Source organism: Equus caballus, chromosome 3, assembly GCF_041296265.1.
Source record: "Equus caballus isolate H_3958 breed thoroughbred chromosome 3, TB-T2T, whole genome shotgun sequence".
In the NCBI taxonomy this organism is placed as follows: Eukaryota; Metazoa; Chordata; class Mammalia; order Perissodactyla; family Equidae; genus Equus; species Equus caballus.
Genome location: NC_091686.1, coordinates 56,827,784 through 56,850,121, shown reverse-complemented (window position 1 = coordinate 56,850,121; position 22,338 = coordinate 56,827,784). Strand labels below are relative to the sequence as shown.

Below are 22,338 nucleotides of genomic sequence, written 5' to 3'. Positions count from 1 at the left end.
AAGAAATCCATGATCCCATAAAAAGTAAGAACTATTGATCCTTATCTGTGTCTCTGTGTCATTGTGATGAAGTATTTGAACCAAGTTTAATTCTTTTGACTGAAAATGAAAGTTCTCTATTTTTATTTTCTAAGACCTACCATCTAAGTTTTGAAAGAGTAAGCCAAATCAAGGCATTGTTGTTAATAATGCTGGGAGTAATAGGTGTATGAAACCCACTATCTTTTTGTAGCATGTTGATTTGGTATATATAACTGCATATTAACATATATATGAATAGCCTAGGATATTCGTTTATGTTTAAGTGATCTGTAGTTCCTCTGATTATGATTTTAAGCAGTTATCTTTCTTTTTTCTTTTTATTCTGTGTGGTTAAAAACCAGTAAGCATAGCTGATCCTGCTGCCCTTGGCTTTGTCATTTCCCCGTGGTCTCTGCTGTTGCTGCCATCTGGTAGTGTGTCATTTACAGATGAAAATATTTCCAATCAAGATCTTCGAGCATTCACTGCACCAGAGGTTCTTCAAAATCAATCACTAACTTCTCTCTCAGATGTTGAAAAGGTAACTGTTAAGTCTTTTTTGCTTAATTTTGTTTCTTATTTTGGTGGGGATAGAAAAAGTAAAAACACTGGGCTACCTGTGAAAAATCCATTGAGTTTAAAATGATCATGTATTCCAAGAAGTTATATTTATTTTATTGAAGAGTTTAAAACAGTTTTGTAAAAAATTTATGGACCTAAAAAACAGTATGAAAAAAACTGAGCTGTTATTCATGTTTAAAAATACTTATTAAATGCCTGCTGTGTACAAAACACTGTGCTCAGGAGGAAGATACAAAAATAACTAGATACTTGCTCCTGATCATCATGTATAGAACAATCTATAATATACGGCAGATTGAAATAAATGCTGTATAGAAGGATAAAGTATTTTGGGAGTCCAGAAGAGGAGCAACTAATTTTTAGTTTGGAATGATATCACAGAGAAGGTGGCATTTGTGTTGGGCTATGAAGAGTGAGTAGAGTTTAGAAAAGTGAAAATAGATGGAAGTGGGCATTCCACGCAGGGTTATTAGTATGTGCCATGATAACGGGTAAGAAATTGTCCACTGGGTTAAGAGAATGTTTGGTCAGACCAGCTAGGCTAGAGCGTGAGCTCCCTGGAAGGCTGTGGTTAAGGAAGGGGAGGCTGTAGGTCAGAATGAAGAGGACTTTGCCGGAACTTGAGACTTTCTTCTGAGGCACATTTTTAGGAGGGTGATAGGATGCGCTTTGTGATTTCGGAAGGTAAGTTTGATGAAAGTGAATAAGTAGGTGAGATGAATGATTGTATAGGAATCTAACTGGGGAGTTTCAGTAATCTGAGAAAAGGACTGAAAAATGTGTCATGCCTTGAGAATATAAAGGCGTGGATGAAGGGGATGCAGTGGAAGCAGAGCTGACAGTTTGACAATTCGTTTGATGGAACAAGGAAGAAGGGATAGTTTATGACAGAAGTATCCAGTCCGAGGATGCTGATGCCGTTGACTTCAGAAAAAGATTGTGTGTATGTCTGTTGGTTAAGCTAGAAGAAGGTACCTTGACTTGAGCTATTGATTGTGTATCTGAAGAAGGACTGACAAAAATTGGGAGAGAATCCCAGTTTATCTACCTTTTATATTCCGTGAGCTGCTTAAGATTTTTGGGAGGTACAAGCAAAGCAACCAGTGAAGGGAGACGATAGCTATAAGGTAGAGGGAATGCTTAAGGCATTAGCCCTAAGAAAGTTCCCATAACATAAAATGAAGTATTTGAAAGGGGCTTTGTATACTGTAGAGTGTATACATTCTGGTTGTTGTATATCATGAAGACATTCAAATGTACTGATAGTGTTTTATTAGGCTGGATAACATATATATAGTTACTCATTTTTTATTATATAAATAGTATGCATTCATTTTGTATATGACTCATTTAATAATAAACTTTTAAAAGATAGAGGGTAATTAGAACATTGGAAATAGGCATGGTGTGTGTGCAAATTAGTTAACTCTTGACATTTCTGGATCTTTATCGAGCTTCAGGATGTCTACAAATCAGTGACACAGCAGGGTAAGCTTTGTGTGTCTGAGCACTTTTGGAGAAGGGTGTCCATAACCTTATCAGTTTCTCGAGGGGCTGGTGCCCTCAGAAAAACTCAGAACTGCAGCAGAGTAAAGCCGTGGATGTCTTAACTTTAAAAACTTTTACTGAATTATAGGAGAATTTTCTCTAATTATGAAAATTTCACATAGGTGTTTACAGATTCTTTCTGTAAGGCATTTAAAATCAACAGTCAAAGGGAACAAATGCTTAGGAGAAATTTCAGGTGCACAAGTGCTCTTCTGGTTTGCTGAGGGCATCCCCAGTTTGCCCTGAGATGTCAGTTCACCCAAACAAGCACACTGCCCTGTGTTAGGTCCAGCTCTTAGACTGGGTGTTTGGAGAGGTGACTGAAGCCTCCTGATTATTAGACCAAGTGTTCAGGAGCATGTGTTGGGGGTGGGATTGTTGCCGTTACTGTGTTAAAGCTGATTTCTCTGTGAGTCTAACTGGAACTTCTAGCTTACCTCATGCCTCAGAAGCTTCAGCGTGATTCTAAATACAAAGAAAATCAAGGCAAGTTTTTTGATCCCATTACTGTTTGCAGTATAAACGAAAAGCAAAGATTGGAGGAATAGCCATTATGTCTAGTATTGTGGTTTTGATGGGGCAAGGACATTTTGAAAAAGAAAATAGTAACTGCATTCCATGACTTTCATGAGTTAAGATATGCCGTTAACTAGGACTCAAGAAATGCTTGCTGTTGATGATATATAAAACTTTTTTTTATAACATTCAACGCCTAGCACAATATTGTGAATAATAGTGGGTACTTGGTAAGACCTTGACACATTTCCCGTCATTCAGTGGAACTTGTTTTGTAAATTGTATGTGTACAGCTGTATGAAAAAAGTTTACCTTACTACCAGCTATATAAATAGCACCTTCATTTATCTGCCATAGAATTTTACTTTTCAAGATAACTTTAAATAACTAGACAGGCTTATGCAGGTCACAGTAAGCTTTTTGATCCTCTGGCTTTTCCCTTTTACTGGGTAGTCGTTTGCTTCCTTCTTGCTTGGCAGACAATGTGCTTGATTTGGCTGTTGTTTTGAAATTAGTTTGATAGCATTGGAACTTGAATCAAATTCTCATTGTGATTTCTCTTCAAGAATATTGATATGCACCAGGGATTTGTACTATGTTCCTGATAAAATAAAGGAATCTTAGCTTAAGTGCTTATCGCCACTAATTTGCACTTTAAATATCAGGAATTATGGCTCCTAGCATCTGTGCTTCCTGAAAATCAAGGGTTGTCTTTATTTTTTCTTTGTTTCCCTTTCCCAAGTGGACATGGTATTCAAAAAGATCCTTCTAAAGACCAATGTCAAAGAGTGGACTGCCTATATTTTCTTCTGGAAATTTCGTGGTTTCAGGTCTTACATTCAAGTCTTCAATCCATTTTGAGTTAATTTTTGTGTATGGTGTAAGATAATGGTCTACTTTCATTCCTTTTGCATGTGGCTGTCCAGTTTTTCCAACACCATTTATTGAAGAGACTTTCCTTTCTCCATTGTATGTTCTTAGCTTCTTTGTCAAAGATTAGCTGTCAGTAGATGTGTGGGTTTATTTCTGGGCTTTCAATTCTGTTCCATTGATCTTCATGTCTGTTTTTGTACCAGTACCCGGCTGTTTTGATCACTATAGCTTTGTAGTCAGGGACTGTGATGCTTCTAGCTTGGTTCTTTTTTCTCAGGATTGCTTTAGCTCTTTGGAGTCTTTGGTTGCCTCAAGGGTCATCTTTAGAACAATACTAGTAAATCCACTTCCCCAACCTTAAAAAAGTCTCAGCTGAACATGTTGAAAAAAAGACCAAGTGCCCTTAACCACACTATACTATACTTATTCTATGTTCAATCTTATTAATTCATTCTTTTTCCCCTCCTTCCCATTTGTTTATTCACTCATCCATAAATTTGACAAGTATACTTGTTGTATGCCGGGCACTGTATGAGTCACTACAGAAGAAACTTGAGGACTGTCCAGTACCAGAGTCCAACATGTAATAACATAATTCAATTGAAAATTTAAATACTGGGGTTGTGGAGATACCACCTCACACCCACTAGGATAGCCACTCTGAAAAGAACAGAATATAGCAAGTGTTGACAAGGATGCAGAGAAATTGGAACTTTTGTGCACCTTTTTTGGGGAATGTAAAATGGTGTAGCCATTACGGAAAATAGTATGAAGTTTCCTCAAAAAACTTAAGAATAGAATTACTATCTGATCCAACAGTCTCACTTCTGGGTCTACATCCAAAAGAATTCAAAAGGAAATCTGAAAAAGACATTTGCACACCCTTGTTAGTTGCAGCATTATTCTTAATACACAAGAGGTGGAAGCAACCCAGATGTCCATTGATGGATGAATGGATAAAGAAAATGCAGCATATGCATGCAATGGAATATTATGCAGCCTTAAAAAAATAAGGAAATCCTGTCACATGCTACAACATGGATTACCCTTGAGGACATCATGCTAAGCAAATAAGCCAATCACAAAAAGACAAACACTGTACGATGTATCATATGAAGTATCTAAAGTTGTCAAAAACGTAGAAATAGAAAGTAAAAACCTGGGAGGGGGAAGGAATTAGTGTTTAATGGGTATAGAGTTTTAGTTTTGCAAGATGAAAAAAATTCTAGAGATCTGGTGCACAACACCATGAATATACTAACACTACTGAACTGTACGCTTAAAAATGGTTAAGATGGTAAATTTAATGTTATATTTTTTACCACAATTTTTTTAAAAGAATCAAATGCTATAGTTGTATAGGTACAAAGCTATAAGATTCTAGCTCTTTTTAAAGTATCATCACTTCAACATACTATGTTCTACTAGGTGATAAACTAATTTCTGGTACTATGTGATTGAGAGCTCATGGTATAATATGTTACTCTTGTCAGGTAACATATTTTCATCATATCAGTCTATAAATACATAGAATCTTAACTTGAGGAAGTAATTCTTATGATGATGGAAACTTAGCCCCGTAAAGCGGGGAGAGAAAGAGAGAGAGAGACACATAAGGGAACAGAATGGAAACATTCCACTTTAGCAGAGCTGGGGCTATTGTACTCTGAATGGGTCTCCTCCAGAGCACGGAAGCACATTTTGGCTTGTAGTGTATGTAAACTACTGTTCCCAACCCTACAGTTGATATAGGAACAAATGAGTTGTCAGATATATTAAGATATTTGGGTGTATCTCAGAAACTAGCTGAGTGTACTTCTCAGATATATAAAGTGTGATGAAATGTAGACAGTAATGGGTGAGGGGAGATGTTACTAGAAATGCTAATTTGAGCTTTTAATATAATTTTGGGGGAGGTTCTCTTCCCCTTAGGAAATTATGAAAGAAAAGTTATGACCAAGTAAATTTGTACAATTGCTTTATATATCAGGGGATCTTAACCCAAGTTCCATGGTACCCTTAGAGGTCAAAGGAATGGGTTCAGGAAGCCATTGAAAATTTAAGAATTATATTCCCAAACAAAGAATGTATATGTATTTTTCTGCACAGAGGGTCATAGTTTTTATCAGATCTTTTTAAAAAGCTAAAAATTGGTCGCTATATGCTGCCAGCTCCTGAATTACATATCTTTAACACAAAGCTCTTGACTTAAATATATAACCACTTTTTAGATTATCTTTTCTGGAATGTCCCACAGGCATCTCAGACTCAGTAGATCCAAAACTGAACTTAGTATTTCTTCTCACCCGCTGAAGCCTTTCTCCTCTTCTGTGTGTTCCTGTAAATGAATGGACCATCATTTCCCCAGTTTGCAAGGAAGGCTCCAAAGTGTTATTCTTAATTTTTCATTCATCTCAGGCCCTCTTTCCTAAATCCAGTCAGTGATTAATTCCTGTTGATTCTGCCTCTTTAATATCTCTCACATCTGTCTGTTTCTTATTCCTCACTGCTTCTGCCTTGGTCAGTCCGTCATGAATGACCAGTGCCTCAAACACTTTCTAATAATCTCCCTGCCCCCAGGCTTGCCCCTGTGCAGTCTGTTCTTTAAACTACTGTCAGTGCATTTTTGAAAACTCATATCTGATCTGGTCTTTTTGCTGCTTAAAATTACTCAGATTCCACTCCCCTTGAAGAAACTAGATTCCTTACCATGGCCTTTGAGGGCATACTGTACCCACCCTTGTCTGAGTAGTCCTTATCAAGCTCTGTGTTTCAGCCATTCTTAATTTACTTCAATGTCCTAGGTGTGCCAAGCGCTTTCTTTCTTCTTAGGCTTTGTGTGTTCTCTTCCTTCAGCCTCACATACTCTTTCTGCACCCGATCATGCCGTCTCAGCTCTTCCTGCTTCCCTCATTGCCTGGCTGACTTTTACTGCACATCTGACCTTTCTCTTATGCTCTATTGTACTCCCTATGTACACTCTTATATGTCACATTATCCTGTTTTGCTTACTATGGAGGGTTTGAAATGGAAGGGACCCTGCATGTCCTACTCTATTGTGCCTCCTCTGCTCTATACCCTGGTTCTCAGAGTGTTATCCCCTGACCAGCAGCATCAGCAGCGTCCGGGAACTTGTTAGGAAAGCCCGTTCTCAGGCCTCACCCCAGACCTACTGAATCAGAGACCTGGGAGGTGGCAGCCTGCAGTCTGTGTTCTGTGAGCCCTTGAGGTGATTCTGACATGTAATAAATTTGAGAACCATTGCTCTATGCCAGATTTGCCACTGAGGAGGCTCTCAGCCCTTGTTGAGTGAGTAAAAGTAATTCATGATTTTTTTTTACCCAAAGATATTTATGCTTTGTTGCTGTTAAATGCATAGCCACACATTCTCAAGGGGTGTTGCTAAAAGGAGCTGTGTAGCAGAGACGAAGCAGCTCTTATTTCTTCAGAGACCCCTGAGTGGGAGGCGTCTGCATTTGAGACTGCAGTGTCTTACCCAGCCTGCGTCTGATGGTCAGTGAGCCAAACCTTTGAAGGCTTTCTGTCTCCTCGCTAGAGAATGGATGTAGAGGTGGAAAATACTCTGTGAGTCTTCTCGGTGATTCAACAAATATTTATCAAGTGTGAGTTCTGGGTAGAGTTTCTGGCTTTGTCACTTGATATATGACCTCAGGCAACTTGCTTACCTTTTTATGTCTTAGGTGACTTATCTGTAAAGGGACAATGACAGTACTTGCCCCATGGGTTTTTAGACAATTAAAAAAGAGAGTACATGTGAAGTGCTTAGAACAGTACCTATCATAGAGTAAGCACCATTTAAATATTATCTGTTACTACTATATGTTAAGTGCTGCCCTAGGTCCTGGGATAGAGTGGTGAATGGGACAAAGTCCTTCTACTCAGGGAGTTTACATTCCAGCCCATTATAACTATAAAGACAAAAACATATTTTTGTTCCCCATGAGTTATATTAATTAGCTCCCTCAACTCCCTTCTTTCCATATCACATTTTCTTTGTATCTTTATCTCTGACTCCTCCCTTTCCACATATTCACTTTGCCTGAATTTCTCAAGTCCACTTTCCAAGCCCAGCCATTATTGTCCTTTCCTCTTCAGCCCTCTTGCCAGGGCTGTGGTCAGGTCCTCATTTCCTTTTTCTTGAACTTTTGTCATAATCTCCTCCTACCTCTTATTTCTGCTTCTTGACTCTTCTCCCTGCTACTGTCAGACTGATCCCTCTGATCATGTCATTGTTCTCTTCAAAAATGTTCTGCTTTTTTTATGCAGTGAAGTACAAATTCCTTAACCAGGCCTAGAAGGCTCTCCAGAGTCTGATGCCAACTACCTTCCGACTTCTCTTTCAGACTCATGAGTTGTAGCCAGTGACTATTAAAACAAGTCCTGTGCTTTCTGACTTTACTCTTTTGCATAACAGTGCCCTTCCCCATTTCTGCGTGTCCACATCCTATGCACCAATCATTCTTTCAATGAGCATCTATTGAGGACTTATATATCCAACACTGTGTCAGGCCACTGGGATACAAAGATGAATAAGAAACCAGCAAGCTAATGGTGAGACAGACAACAATAACTAAATTAATAATAATAATGTAGAAAATACATACAATGACAGTAGATCTGTATAGAATATTAAGAGAGCATGGAGAGGGGATGCGTAACCTGCATTTAGGCTGCAGCTTACCTCTCCTTGTTTTAAATTTTTTCTCATTCCTCTATAATCAGAAGTGACCTTTTTTTGTCTCATTGAATTTCCTTAGCATAAACTTACCACTTCTACTTTGTTTACTACATGCATACATATATAGTAATATATTTTTCCTGTTCTTGGAAAGGTAATAAAGATTAAAGCAGTGATTTTCAATCAGAGGCAGTTTTACTTCTCAGAGGACACTTGGCAATGTCTGGAGACATTTTTAGCTGTCATAACTGAGAGAGGGTAGGTAAGTAGTGCTACTGGCATCAAGTGAGTACAGGCCAGGGATGCTGCTAAACATCCTACGCAGAATCAGTATGCACAGGACCACTCCCCAAGGCAGAGACCCCAAATATCAATAGTACTTAGCGTGAGAAACCCTAACTTAGAGGATAAGAGCATAGCTCTGGAGCCAGAGTTTGAATTCTGCCTCTACTACTTAACTAGCTGTGTGACCTTGGGCAAGTTACCTCCTCTTTCTGTAGTATTGAATGAGTTAAAGTATATAATGTAAGTTTGGCACACAGTAAGTATTATGTACATCCTGTCTATTAACATTCTAATATATAATGATACATATTAGTATATGATAGTAGTATTATTGATGCCAGGATCAGATATTTGTATCTTACCACAATCCCTAGCTTAGTGATTTTCAGAAAGAATGTTGAATGACTAAGTGGATAGTTAACTAGCTCTTCTATAAATGCATATTTTCTAGAACCAGCTCCTTTATCTTTTTCTAGAACCCTATGGACAAACCATTCTTATCAAAAGCACCCACCTCTACAGGACACCATCCTGGCCTGCTAAACGCTATACGAAGGGAGGGGAAGAGATCCTCTCTGTGCCATCCCTAGGGTACAGATAGGTACCAAGAGCTGTGATACAATAGGGCCTAATCAAAGATGACAAAACCACACATTCCCTGGGAAGCTAAATGAATAAGCAGAAGTGAGAGGCAGATCAAGAACATTCTTTTTAACATCTACTGCCTGATTTCTTTCAGGCCTTGGGCCTGTTGATATCTTTAATACAAGGTATTTGTTAGTTGGCCTTTCATGAGCTGTTGTTTTCACCTTTTTTACTAATTCAATGGAAAATGTAAAAACCAAATCCATGCCTGTTTTAAATAACCTTCCCTTGCCTGACCTTTCCCCTTTCTATCAATGTCTGTTAGTGGACGATAGCCCATCTATTGCTATTTACCGGATGAACTGAGCGCTCTCAGCGGTACAGCAGTGTTACCGTCTTAATTTAATCACACCCTAGTATCACTGATCTCCTTGTGCCGGCGTCTTTTCAGGCTGCACAAACAGTAGAAACTCTCAGCTTATGAATAAGGTGTGTGGAAGTATTATCCACTTTTACTCTATAGGGTATTTTGAAATAAATGTAAAAGTAAAGCATTTTTCTTTGTGTCCTATAAGAAATATTTCTCTAATATTAATGTTCCTCTAATCTTGAGTTCCAGATGGTATTATTATACATTATTTTAACAAAGATCTGACATAGTCGGAGTTATTTCTTTAACAAAATTTTAAATGATTTAAAAATATTATTAAAAGTTTCAAATCCATAAAGCACCATCCTAATGAAGTAACAATTACCATTTTTGTGTATGTTTTCTATATATTGATGTTTCATATCTATATGTATTAAGCAAGGTTCTCCAAGGAAACAAGATCAATAGGATGTGTGTGTGTGTGTGTGTGTGTGTGTGTATTTAAAGATATTTGTTATAACAAATTGCCTCATGCAATTATGGAGGCTGACAGGTCCCAAGATCTGCAAGGTGAGTTGACAAGCTGGAGACCCAGGAGCACTCATAGTGTAGTCTGAGTCCAAAGGCCTGAAAACCAGGAGAACTGATAGTGTAGTTGCAGTCTGAAGGCTAGGAGGCTCAAGACCCAGGAAGAGCTCATGTTTCAGTTCACATCTGAAGGCAAAAAGAAGCAGATGTCCTAGTTTCAAGGCAGTTAGGCAGAAAGAATTCTCTCTTACTTGGGGGTGGGTAAGCCATTTTCGTCTATTCAGGCCTTCAACTGATTGGATGAGGCCCACCCACAATAGGGAGAGCAGTCCGCTTTCCTCAGTCTACCAATTTAAATGTTAATTTCATTCAAAAACATTCTCCCAGAAACACCCAGAATAATGTTTGGCCAAATATCTAGGCATCCCGTGGTCAAGTCAACTTGGCACATAGAATTAATCAATACGCTGTGTACATGGATGATCAGCAAGTGTGCAATTTTATAACCTCGTTTTAAGAATTGTGTTAATAATTTTATATAGTTGTGCATAAAAATTATTAGCATATGGTAACTCATTTAGCGTACATAGAAGTAAATGTAATAAAGAATCTTAAAGCACTGCCAGTATCTTAAAGAATCACAAATCAAAATTGATATCTTAAGAGAAATATCTTAGCGTATTCAAGTCATCCTTTATAGTAAAGGTATGAAAAATGTTTTTCATATATGAAGCTCTTTGAAAACTTGTTCACATATGAGGTTCTTTGAATAGAAGTATAAACAGAAATGTGACACAAATAGTCTGCACTGTGCTGTCTTGAACTTCATGTACGCTTAACTGAATTCAGCAGGCATTTGTTGACTATCTGCTATGTACAAGTTCTTTCTTAGTTGCTAAGAGGAATACTAAGATGTGTAAAAAAGACTCCTTCAAGGAAGACAAACAAGGACACATCTTAACTATATTACAGATAGCATTAGTTAACTGTTCATTAGAGATACAGATGAAATAGAAGTGTATCATGTAAGAGGGAATGCTTTATCCTGAGAAGAATTATATGGCATATGTAATAGATAACGTCATCTCTGGACTATCAGTAACGCATAGGACTTTTATTGACAGATGAAGAAAGAAGTTCTTGGTAGAAAGAACTGCTCAAGAAAAATTGGGGAAAAAGAAAGATTTTGCCGACAGAGAATTATCCAGTAGTGCTGAAGTGTTTAGACTGTGATAGGAAAGGAGTGATAACAGAGAAAAACTTAAAAATCTCTCTGGAAAATGGAAGTGGAGGCAGGTCAGAGTGAGCTCGCCTATCATTATAAAGATTTTAGATTTCTTTAAAACTGGGAGCCTTGAAAATATTTGAAAAGAAGAGCAACTTTTCTTATCTGTAATTTAGGAGGCAGTGTTAGAAGATTAAAGTGCTGTGAGATTATAAGGAGTGTACCCAGTTTTATGTGTATATTCCTCACCTATTTCTAAAGAGGATTTGAGACAGTTTATAGAATTAAAAAATAAACGTGAGAAAATAAGCGCGAAGTGAAAATACAGGCAAGAAAATGAGATGATGCTGGAGTAAGATTGTGCAAAAAAATGCATATGATGAGATTAAGCAGTATTGACAGAGATGGGCTAAAAGTTTGGCTCTGAATCTCTTGAACAGAAGGAAAAATGGAAAATGATTACTTATTAACTGTTCACACTTTCAGCTGATAATCTTTTTTCATAAGAAAAAAGTAGAGTAATCAAGAGAGACTTACCCCAGGATCCCACTACTGGCTTATCCGCATAGATTCCCATATCCTCTGCCTCCTTACTACAGATGACCTGTCAGTGCTCCTCTGTGAAGCCACCTCCTTCATTGTGCATTAGCTTCCACCTCCTCCCACTTCCTCCACAGTGTTCTCCCAACCATTTCCAGTCTCTCCTGCAGGTCCAGTTTTCTCTGTTGGAGCATTCCTATCAGCATAAAAATATGTTATTTTTCCAGTCTTTGACAAGCAAACAGACAGGGGAAAGAAATCTTTTTTGACCCAGCTTCCTTCTCCATCTACTACCACATCCATTCTTAGTAAGAAAAACGCTGATCAAAACGGCAGTGAGGTTTTTTCTCTTTTCAGTTTGGCAAAAATCCAAATCTTCATAACACATTGAATGGAGAAGACTTGTAGAAAAAAACTTACATATGGCTGATAGAAATGTAAAATGATCCAACCTCTGTGTAGGGGAATCTGACAGTATGTATCAAAACTACAGATGGTTTACCCTTTTATTCATAATCTCAGAGAATCAATTCAAGAGAAATACCCGCATGTACAAAATGTCATATATCACAAGGCTGTTTGCTGAAGCATTATAACAGCACAAGTTTGGGAAAATCCCAATTGCCCATTAATCACAGATGGGTTAAGTAAACAATGCTACAGCCGCAAAATGAACTTCTGTGCAGAAGTGAAAAAGAATGAGAAGATCTCTAAGCACTGATATGGAAATACCTCTCTGTTAAATTAAAACTGCAAGGTCCTGAGTAATTTTTGAAGTTTTTGACCTTTTGTAAAAGAAGGGGGAAATAAGAATATATGTTCATATTTGCTTGAGTCTGTATAAAGAAACTTAAAATAAATAAGAACTAATTAAAATGTTTACTCATTGAAGGTGGGCTGGGGAATTGGGAAACAAAGTCTGTTCTGATCGTTTCCAGTCTTATTTTCTGTTTTAAGCTCTCACATACTTCTATGCAAAATATGAAATGATTTTCTCAAATCATGTGTTGTACTTTCTTTGGAACAAAAAGTCATGAATGTATCGTACTTGCTGAGTTTTTAAACTTTATTTTACCATAAAATGATTTTTTAAAAAATTCTATTCCTAGATCCATATTTATTCTCTTGGAATGACGTTGTACTGGGGGGCTGATCATGAAGTACCTCAGAGCCAAGTAAGTCAGGTTGTCTCGTTTGTCCGACTTAATGCTTTTGAACAAGCTCTTCCATGTATCTGTATGTGTTCTACAGCATGTCAGGCACACCAGCATTTCTGTGCTGGTTGTTCACATTAATAATGTCACACTCTCGAAATGAGGTAATAATAAAGTACTAAAGAAATTATTTTTCTTAAAATGTTCCTAGAATTATAGCAGTCACCACCGAGGTTTCAACAGTTCAGTCTGTGAAATGCAGTGACCTCTTCAAAACATAGCAAGAGAAACGGGAGTCCACTTTATTTCTCCTAATGTAATGATTGATAAGAGGGATTGTAACATTTTTGATTCATTCTTGAACTGAAAGTGATAACCTTTTTTGATGCGAAAAGTAAAGTAAGGTAACACTTTTGGGGGTCTTAGGCTCTGATGACCATTGAGCTGCTTTTAGTCTTTATTTTCTAAAATAACTCTGATTCCTGAAGACTCCTTATAAACGTAGTGAATAGTAATTCAAAATTTTAAAAATAACTATATTTCATCAAAGCAAAGATAGAGAATATAGAATTAGGTTTTATTTTAGGCATTTAGAAGTCAAAACCAAAAATAACTAGGTGTGTTTTTTTAAATCAAATTAAGAAGTAACAAGCATTTTAGGTTTTTATTCTAAGATTCAAACGTCTTAAGATCTATGCAAGGTGAATGATAGTCTTCAACTTGGTTTGGTCTAATTTTACAGCATGAAAAATACTGTGTATTTACCTTCTCTCCTAAGTTTCCATTCTATAAATATAAATGAGAAAGTTAAATTATTACTGGAAATATTGGTGTCATATGTTATACAACCTAACTTACATGTAAATTGTGATGCCAGCCTATAATTAAAACTTTATAATCTTTTCTGATAACTGAAAATGAAGTCAATATCAATAGTGTATAAATTGGAGGGGAAGTATAAACTTTTACTTATGTTTTGCTATCAGAAATCGTAATCACTTTAGAAATATTTAATATTCTAAAGTATTTATTAAGCACTTCCCTTGTGTCAGACACTGTACTAGTCACTAGGAATATAATGACCTCTGGAGTCCATTTGTGGGTACAGACAACTAAATACCCAATTACAACACGATGCAATGAGTGCTATATTAGGGAAAATAGAGAGTGCTATAGAAAACCTGAGTTGGAGCCTCTAACCAGCCTTGGAGGTTTAAGATAGGTGTATTGAGGACCTCGAAGTTAAGCTGAGATCTAAAGGATGACATAACACCCAGATGGATGACAGTGGAAGAGAAGGGTCATGGGGAAAGTGTATGCTGAAATCAAAGTGGATGTACCGGTTTAAACTCCCATCAGCAGTACTGCACTCCTCACCAATACTTTGTATTATCATTCTTTTTATTTTTAACCATTCTGTTGAGTGTGTAGTGGCTTCTTTTTTGCAACTTTAATTTGCCTTTTTTGGTATGCTTATTGGACATTTGGATATACTATTCTACAAGTTATGTCAGCTAGTTAAAAAAACTCACATCTGGCTTCTCTGTTTCACCAGCATAATGAGAATTTACATTTAAATAATCGTGAGTCATTGTAATAGTTGAAATGTCTTCTAAGTTATCATGAGAGTATCAAATTATATTTATATGTATTGAATATATTACATTTCATTGAATGTTAGGAAATTGTTGATTGCCCCCAAATGGTATCTATATAGTAACTGCTTACCAAAATATTTGAATAACCAAAGAATCTCATTTCTTTATCATATAAGAAAACCCCAGAGTTTTTCTGTAGTACTTTCTATCTTGGGAGACATATGTTAACCATCTTCTGCTAAGAATTTTTTTGGATTATGAAAAGGCAAAATGCAGTAAAGCATATATGCTACTAGATAAGGAATTCATTTCCTCCAAGTATTTGAAGTGTGTTTGGTGTGTCTCCTCTTAACTCCTGGAATGGCTTGTCTCCTGTTAGATAAGATTTACTTACACTTACCAACATGGCTTTTCCTTCCTTTATGTTCAGCCTATCAAGCTTGGAGATCATCTCAACAGCATCCTGCTTGGAATGTGTGAGGATGTTATTTATGCTCGGGTTTCTGTTCGGACTGTCCTGGATGCTTGCAGTGCCCACATTAGGAACAGCAATTGTGCACCTTCATTTTCCTACGTGAAACAGTTGGTAAAACTGGTTCTGGGAAATCTTTCTGGGGTAAGCTACAATTCCCACTGGTACATAGAGTCATATTTTAAAATCTAGCAGCATGTCACAAAATTTTCTTTAAAGATATTATATAGGTAGCGTTTTCTCAATGAAGACCAGGAACAGGAGATTGAATTTCTTGTTGTAATGTTAATTGTTTCTTTGAAACAACAGTTAAAATTTAGAAGCCCGGTACAATGACTTAGTCCCATAGATTTTATGAGAATTAGTCTTTTTTGAGAACTTTAGTCCAGCAATTACCACAGAATCACAGCATTGCTGAAATTGAATATGTCTCCTCTTGCCTCCTTTCTTGCATCTTTTCCTGAGGAGCTTTCTGCAAGTGGTTCTATCTATTGTGAAAAATGCATTGACATGCAAAATATCCGTTTAGAATTATTTAAATGCACTTCTTGTTGCTTTATACCTATTTCTTGGCTACTTATTTGTCTGGACCCTTTACGTATTCCCAAAGCCCTCCCCACCTTCTCTGAACACTGGTGCCTGCTGTCTAGAGGGGGTACGTGCTTGAATCCCTGCTAGATGCCCCAAGACCTGGACTCCTTAATTTTCTCTCTCGTCTTTGTTGTGAAGAATCCCAAGAATAACAAACTCTATAGTAGTCATACCTCTGTGTTTCTTAAGCTGTATTCTATCCTATTTGTCCTAGTTTGGGTAGTCCTTGGTTCTCAAGGTCTGGTTTAGATCTAAACTTTATCTGCACTTCCCCTTTAGGGTTGTGGTGCCTGAGTGGTGGTCCCTCTTTTTGTTTGGACTACAGATTTTTCCACTGTCACTCAGTGTTCTTGCTGGCTTCCTCTTAATTCCTCCTCCGTAGGGGTTTAGTTCTGCTGTCTTAACCAGGGTGTTATATGGCTGGCACAGGTATGTCCAGATTCCACGCACTTTGCCAGTTGATGAGAAACAGACTCATAGATTCTTCTAGGCAAGTGGGTTGTAAGCTGTACCCCATGGAGCCTTTGTGGTCCTGTAGTGAGAAGAATGCCGGTGGGAGAAGCTGAGTGAATGGAGCTCTTGGCTGCTTATTTCCCCTCCTTGACTAGAGCTACTCCAGTTTTACTTGATTTATTTGTTTATGTTCCTGCATGTCATTTTTTTGAATGAAGGTAAAGCTATTAAAATCTGAAAACCCTCTATCCAGGCGAAAGTTTCCTACGTATTTTCAGATTTTTTTTTATTTAAAAAATTCCTCTATGATCAAATAAGCTTGAAGAAAAACTCTTTAGGCGAAATTAAATATATTTTCGCTGCAGAACTTCTCAGAGCCTTTAATACACTAGACTATATTACTAACCTTCAAGAAAGATAGACATATAGGTGAAACTTTTCCCAGACTTATTTGGGTCTTTTTTCACAGATCTTCTCATAATACTAATGTTTTATAAAACTCTCTTTGAGAAATGTTGGTCTGTACTAACTCCTTGACTTTATAAATAAAGAAATTGAAACTTGCATATCTCGCAGGACTTATGTGTCCGATTAGTCCAGGAATCTTACTATTACACTGCGCCTTCTCAAAGACTTTTGTCCTGTTTGCTGATTTTACTGCTATAGTAAAATTGCTGGAAATATTTTTTCTTCTGTCTTTCCATGAAGAAATATTCCTCCATGAAATTCTGTTTACCATCCAATAATTGCCCATGTTAGATAAAAGGTCTCCATCCCTTTAAGTTTAGTATTTAGTTCAATTTATTAATTGCTGTATATTGCTCATCTACATATAAAACCGGTGCTAGATACTATAGAAGATACAAATTTGAATATTTGCTCTATCTTCTAAGAGCTCTTACTTAAAGTTATACAACCATTTACTTAACTATAAAGTGCAAAGAGAAGTATGAAAAGTAACATAATAAAAATTTTAAAAGCTGTAAGAGTTTGAGAGGAAAGGATACAAGTTATGTCTACACTGAAAAAGACTACTTTGACTAGATCCTATAGACTAGATAGAGAGAGGAATAATCTAGGCAGAAGGAAGTAAACTTGGGTAAACGCTGTGAAATGGGAAAGAGCAGTGTGTGCTGGAGGACCAGCTGTGGGGTGTGCCGTGGGCTTGTCTGGTGGGAGAGACGAATAGAAGGCTCAACTGGAGCCAGCATATAGAGAGCCTGCCCTTCCAGAGACACATTTCTACTAAGTAGAAGTGATAATGCTCCCTTCACCTTTTATCGCTCTTGCTATTCTGGACATCAGTGGACTGAAGTAAGTCCAACAGCTACCATTTTTAAGTATTTACATTGTGCCAGGCACTGTGCTAAACGGCTTTTGTGCTTTCTCACGTTTATTCATTACAACAACCCTAGGTTATAAGAGATAATTTCGTGTTCATTTTAGAGATAATGAAACTAAGGCTCAGAAAGATTAAATACCCATGACCATACATGGTAAATGACAGAGACGCAGTTGGAGCCTGGATCTCTCAGACGCCACTGCCCGTGGCTTTACCTCTTATGCTCCTCTGAAGCTGTTGTTGCTGCCCGTACCTGACAGAATGAGCTAGTCTTTCACTCAGTGTGAAGTTCATTCTAAGTGACCATAATTCTTACTTAAAATTAATTAGCTTAGAGTAAGTCAGCAGGCTAGTTGACTTATTCTGGTTCTTCCACTGATTTAATTACTATTTTTGACCTCAATTTTGCCTATCTGTAAAATAGGATTAATAATACATACCATCCACCCATATTATTGAACAGCTGTGAAGATAATTATTTCAATGTTGATGAGCTGCTTCAAGGTCCTTAGAAGTTTTCTTTCTATTTCTCCCTTTATGTGTAATATGAGGATAATAATATCTACCACATGAGGATTTTTTGAGGATTAAATAACATAAAGTATGTTAAGCGCTTAAGGTAGTGCCTGCCTTATAGTAATTACTTAATAAATGACAGCTGTTATTAATAGTAGTGTCAATGCAGGGGTTCCCAAAGATGCAGGATGCTCTTTCTTCCGTTACTGACAGTATAGTGCAAACTGAGCTAATATTTATGTCATTTGAATGATATCATTTCAGAAATATTTCCATTTAAGTCTTCTTATAGGTAGGAAACATAATGCCTTGAATACAGTTCTTTAAATGAATTTTTAATCCATACTCAAACTTAAGTTTTGCTAATGGAGGAATATTAAAATGTGTAGGTGTGTATAAACAGATATGTATGCATGCTCTTGGTGCCAGATTTAAGTAATTTCTTTTCACCATTCTCTCTCCTTCTATTTATTTCTTGACATTTCTATTCTGATTGATCATCTGAATAAACCCAGTGTTCTAACTTTTTATCCCTTGTAATGTGGAATTTGATCTAATTTGGCATGCTTTATTGTAAACGAGTACCTCGATTAAGGAGTAAAGTTATTAAAGTTTAAGACTACTTAAACATTTTGTTATAAAGGTGACTCAAAAGAATGTGGACATAAATTTAGCAATCATCCCTCAATGTGTCCATTTAGTTTAAAGCATTTTTCAAATGTGTTTTCCGGCAGGTAAAATCTAGAGAATTATTTTTTAAAATAATTTAAATCAGTACCCTCAAAGCATAGTTATAATCAGGAGAAAGCCTTACTATACCAGAATTAACATCGTTGTAAAATTATAATCTAACTTGAGAAATGAAAGTAGTTATAAGTTTAGAAAAAAAGAATACTTCAGTTTTACTCTTTTCAAGTGGAAGTCATTTTTAACTACTTTTTAGGCTAGCTTTGTTCCCTAGTTAGCAGGTGACTCTTTGATAACTGTTTCTTGCCTTTTATATCCTGAAGATGAATTGGCCAGAATTGAGCTAATGTAAATCTTATTCAAGGAATACAAATTAACAATAGCAAATGTGGAGTGTCTACTTAATGCTGTACTCCAAAAATTGTCTAACTAGTGTCATTCTGTAGACAATTACCATGAAACAAAAGGGAGATTCTTTTGTCAAACTTGATTTTTGATTACCTGTGTACAGACGGATCAGCTTGCCCGTAACAGTGAACAAAAGCCTGATCGAAGCCAGGCTATTCGAGACCGATTAAGAGGAAAAGGATTACCAACAGGTAAGAGTTTACTAATAGGGAATTTTAGGTTTAACCTTATTTCATTGTTTCCTCTATGAAATCATACTTACCTGGCTTAGAAATCTGATATTTGTGACCATAATTAGAATATAAGTATCCAAAGTGGAGGCAGGGAACAGATAGGAACACTAGCTGTATTAATATACAAATTCATTAAAGTTATGCAGAAAACCTTATTAATAGAGTCAAAACTCCCACAGTAAATCATTTCCTTTCCGATATTGTTATTACAACATTAAATCATTTATTTACTTTATCATGGCATTTTTATATTAAAAATATATTTTAAAGCAAGACGAAACAAATACATACATGTTTATGAACATAAATGCTACTGAAACAAAAGTTTCAGGAAACAATATTATTCTTACTGCACTCTGTTGTTTTTCTGTTTCTTTCTTTCTTTTTTTTTTTTTTAAAGATTTTATTTTTCCTTTTTCTCCCAAGGCCCCCTGGTACATAGTTGTGTATTTTTTTAGTTGTGGGTCCTTCTAGTTCTGGCATTTGGGATGCCAGCTCAGCACAGCTCAACGAGTGGTGCCATGTCCACATCCAGGATTTCAACCAGCGAAACCCTAGGCTGCCGAAGCAGAGCGTGCGAACTTAACCATTCAGCCTTGGGGCCAGCCCTCTCCTATTTCTTTTCTCTTTTCTTTTTTTCCTGAGGAAAATTCTCCCTTACCTAACATCTATTGCCAATCTTCCTCGTTTTGCTTGAGGAAGACTCACCCTGAGCTAACGTCTGTGCCAGTCTTCTTCTATTTTGTATGTGGCTCGCTGCCACAGCGTGGCTGCCAATGAGTGGTGTAGGTCTGTGCCTGGGAACTAAACCTGGGCCACTGAAGTGGAGCACCCTGAACTCAACCACTAGGCCACAGGGCCAGCCCCTTCTATTTCTTTTTTTTTTAATCTTAGTCACAACCCACAAAATTGATTTCATGACCTACTAATTTCATGACTAGCCATTATCAAATACTATTTTAGGTTATATGATGCTCAGTAAATAAAAACTAATAAAGAGTGTTTTTGCTCTTTGCCAATAGCATTAGATAATTATGGGTCCTATATAATTATTAATTTGATTTTTTAAGGAACCAAGTAGAAATTCCAAACACATGAAATGAAAGTAATTTTTTACATGAAGATTTATTTTTCAGTGTTGAGTTTCAAGCTTGACTTATTTATAAAATGAGCTTTTGCTTTTGATGATTATCTTTGTTCTCTTTACTTCTCATCAAGCAATATAGATAATTATGGTAATCTAAATGTGAACAAAAATATTTTGTGGGTGAAATATTTTATTGTCTTAAGTCTTGGGGCTGGGAAGAAAGAAGTAAATGTAAATATTGCTTAAACATATTCCAATGGAACATTCTAATGGATATGGTCAGATTAAAAGGCTAACTTTTTAATTTAATTAAATAATCAGAGCACAGCTGTCTTATATACCTAGTGAGAAACTCTCATTGTGAAAACTACATATAGACACTTGATTATCTGGACAATATGTTTTGCAGAATTCAGAACTCTTGTATCTGAGAGGGAAGAATGTACCCTAAGAAGTGTTCTGCTTGAGAAGTTAAGAAAAGTAATAAAATCATTTCTAATGGAGTGATTCTGTAATGGTGCAGTTACTTAAGTGTCTATTTTGGTACTTCTCTTTTACTTCTTATGAATAAGGACTATTTTTCTGAACAGGTATCTTAGCTTTCATATCATCAGTATAATCAATTTATTTCTGGTTACATAAGATTCCTTTTCTAATATATATTTTATTAGTTTATGTGGGAGCCAGAGGGAAAAGAACCAGAAGGCAGACTTTGTTTAACTTAGTTTTTACAGTGGTTTGTTGGCAGTTAAAAAAGTATTTTTAACCCTTTCTTGCAAGTGTTTCCTTATTGTACTTATGTCCCCTTATATATGTAGACACACTTTCCTCTTGTAGGTAAAAATCTGTTTCCCTTTATTTTAAGACTATACTAGGATTTGAGATTTAAAATTACTCTAGGATTTGAGATGTGTCTAGTGTGAACCTTGGTGCTAAGAATAGTAGCATTTTGTTAATCCATCAAATTTTCAGTCAGTCTCCTGTTTTAGAACTGATGATAATAGAAAATTATAGATGAATGTCAATAGCAAGCCAAAAGGGCCTTTCAAGGAGACAAAGTGAATATTAAATTCAAAGGAAATGATTTCTGTTTCTCTTATTTATCATCTTTCCAGTTTCTCCCTCCCCCCTACACCTTCCCTTCCTCCCCCGCCTCACCCTCCCTCTCCCTTTCTCCCTTCCTCCTTGCTTCCTTATTTCTCTTTCCTGTTCTTTCTCTAATCTCTTTCTAGAGTTCCATTCTATCATCTCCCGCTCTCCTTAAGTGGCCATGTTATGGAATTGAAGTTTGTTTGCTTGTTGACTTAGTAAATATAATGTTATGTTATTAATTATTAGTTATTAATTTTTAAAGACAGTTTGTGTTTTTCTTCTAAGAGGAAAAAATGTTCTTGTGTATATGATGACCTCTATTCTATTCCTATCCATCATGAATTAACAAATTAACAATATATATAAGTACGGAAAGTATAGAAAGAAAAATCACCTGCCATATTTAGTTTATCGAATTTTAAAGACTATCAAGTGTTAACATAGTTTAGATTAAATTACTTTCAATGATTGAGTCTTACTGTTACAGACATTAATTATTACGTAATATTTTAGAGGTAGTAATTAGAGATTTAACTAAATCTATACTTACTCTATAATGTACCTTAAATAACAAGTTATTAGTCATTTACATATATACATGTATTTTTAAATAAAAGCCATATACAAAAGTTAAGCATTCTGGACAGGTAGATGCTCAGGATAGGGAAAACCTATTATATTAAGTGTATTAGTTTTTGTAGGTGTTAAATGAATATTTGTTGATTGAATGGGTATGACAAAAAGTTTTATAAAAATATTAGGTATAATACAGTTTTTATGGTTTCATAAAGAAATGAGACTCTGATTCATTCTTTCTAGATAATCTATTTTAAACATTAAGTTGTATGCAAAGTAAAGAGAAAAAGTATAGTTCACCAACTGTAGTTGGCTCATCTTATTTAGACTATTTTCTTCTTATAACAACAAATAAAA

At 36.2% G+C, this 22,338-nt stretch overlaps 1 protein-coding gene across 41 annotated transcripts in view; it reads left to right on the top strand.

Moving 5' to 3' along the window:
* The window catches only part of PTPN13 (protein tyrosine phosphatase non-receptor type 13), a 201,548-nt gene that overhangs the window by 69,394 nt on the left and 109,816 nt on the right, over positions 1 to 22,338 (top strand). For 36 of the 41 annotated variants that reach the window (XM_070263464.1, XM_070263474.1, XM_070263473.1 and 33 more), the window contains 4 exons: positions 384 to 562; positions 12,882 to 12,947; positions 14,955 to 15,140; positions 19,097 to 19,184. In XM_070263464.1, the coding sequence (XP_070119565.1) occupies positions 12,903 to 12,947; positions 14,955 to 15,140; positions 19,097 to 19,184 (319 nt within the window). In that variant the 5' untranslated portion in view covers positions 384 to 562; positions 12,882 to 12,902. The remainder of the gene's footprint in view (positions 1 to 383; positions 563 to 12,881; positions 12,948 to 14,954; positions 15,141 to 19,096; positions 19,185 to 22,338) is intronic. The other 5 variants (XM_070263489.1, XM_070263488.1, XM_070263477.1 and 2 more) reach the window with 1 other exon arrangement.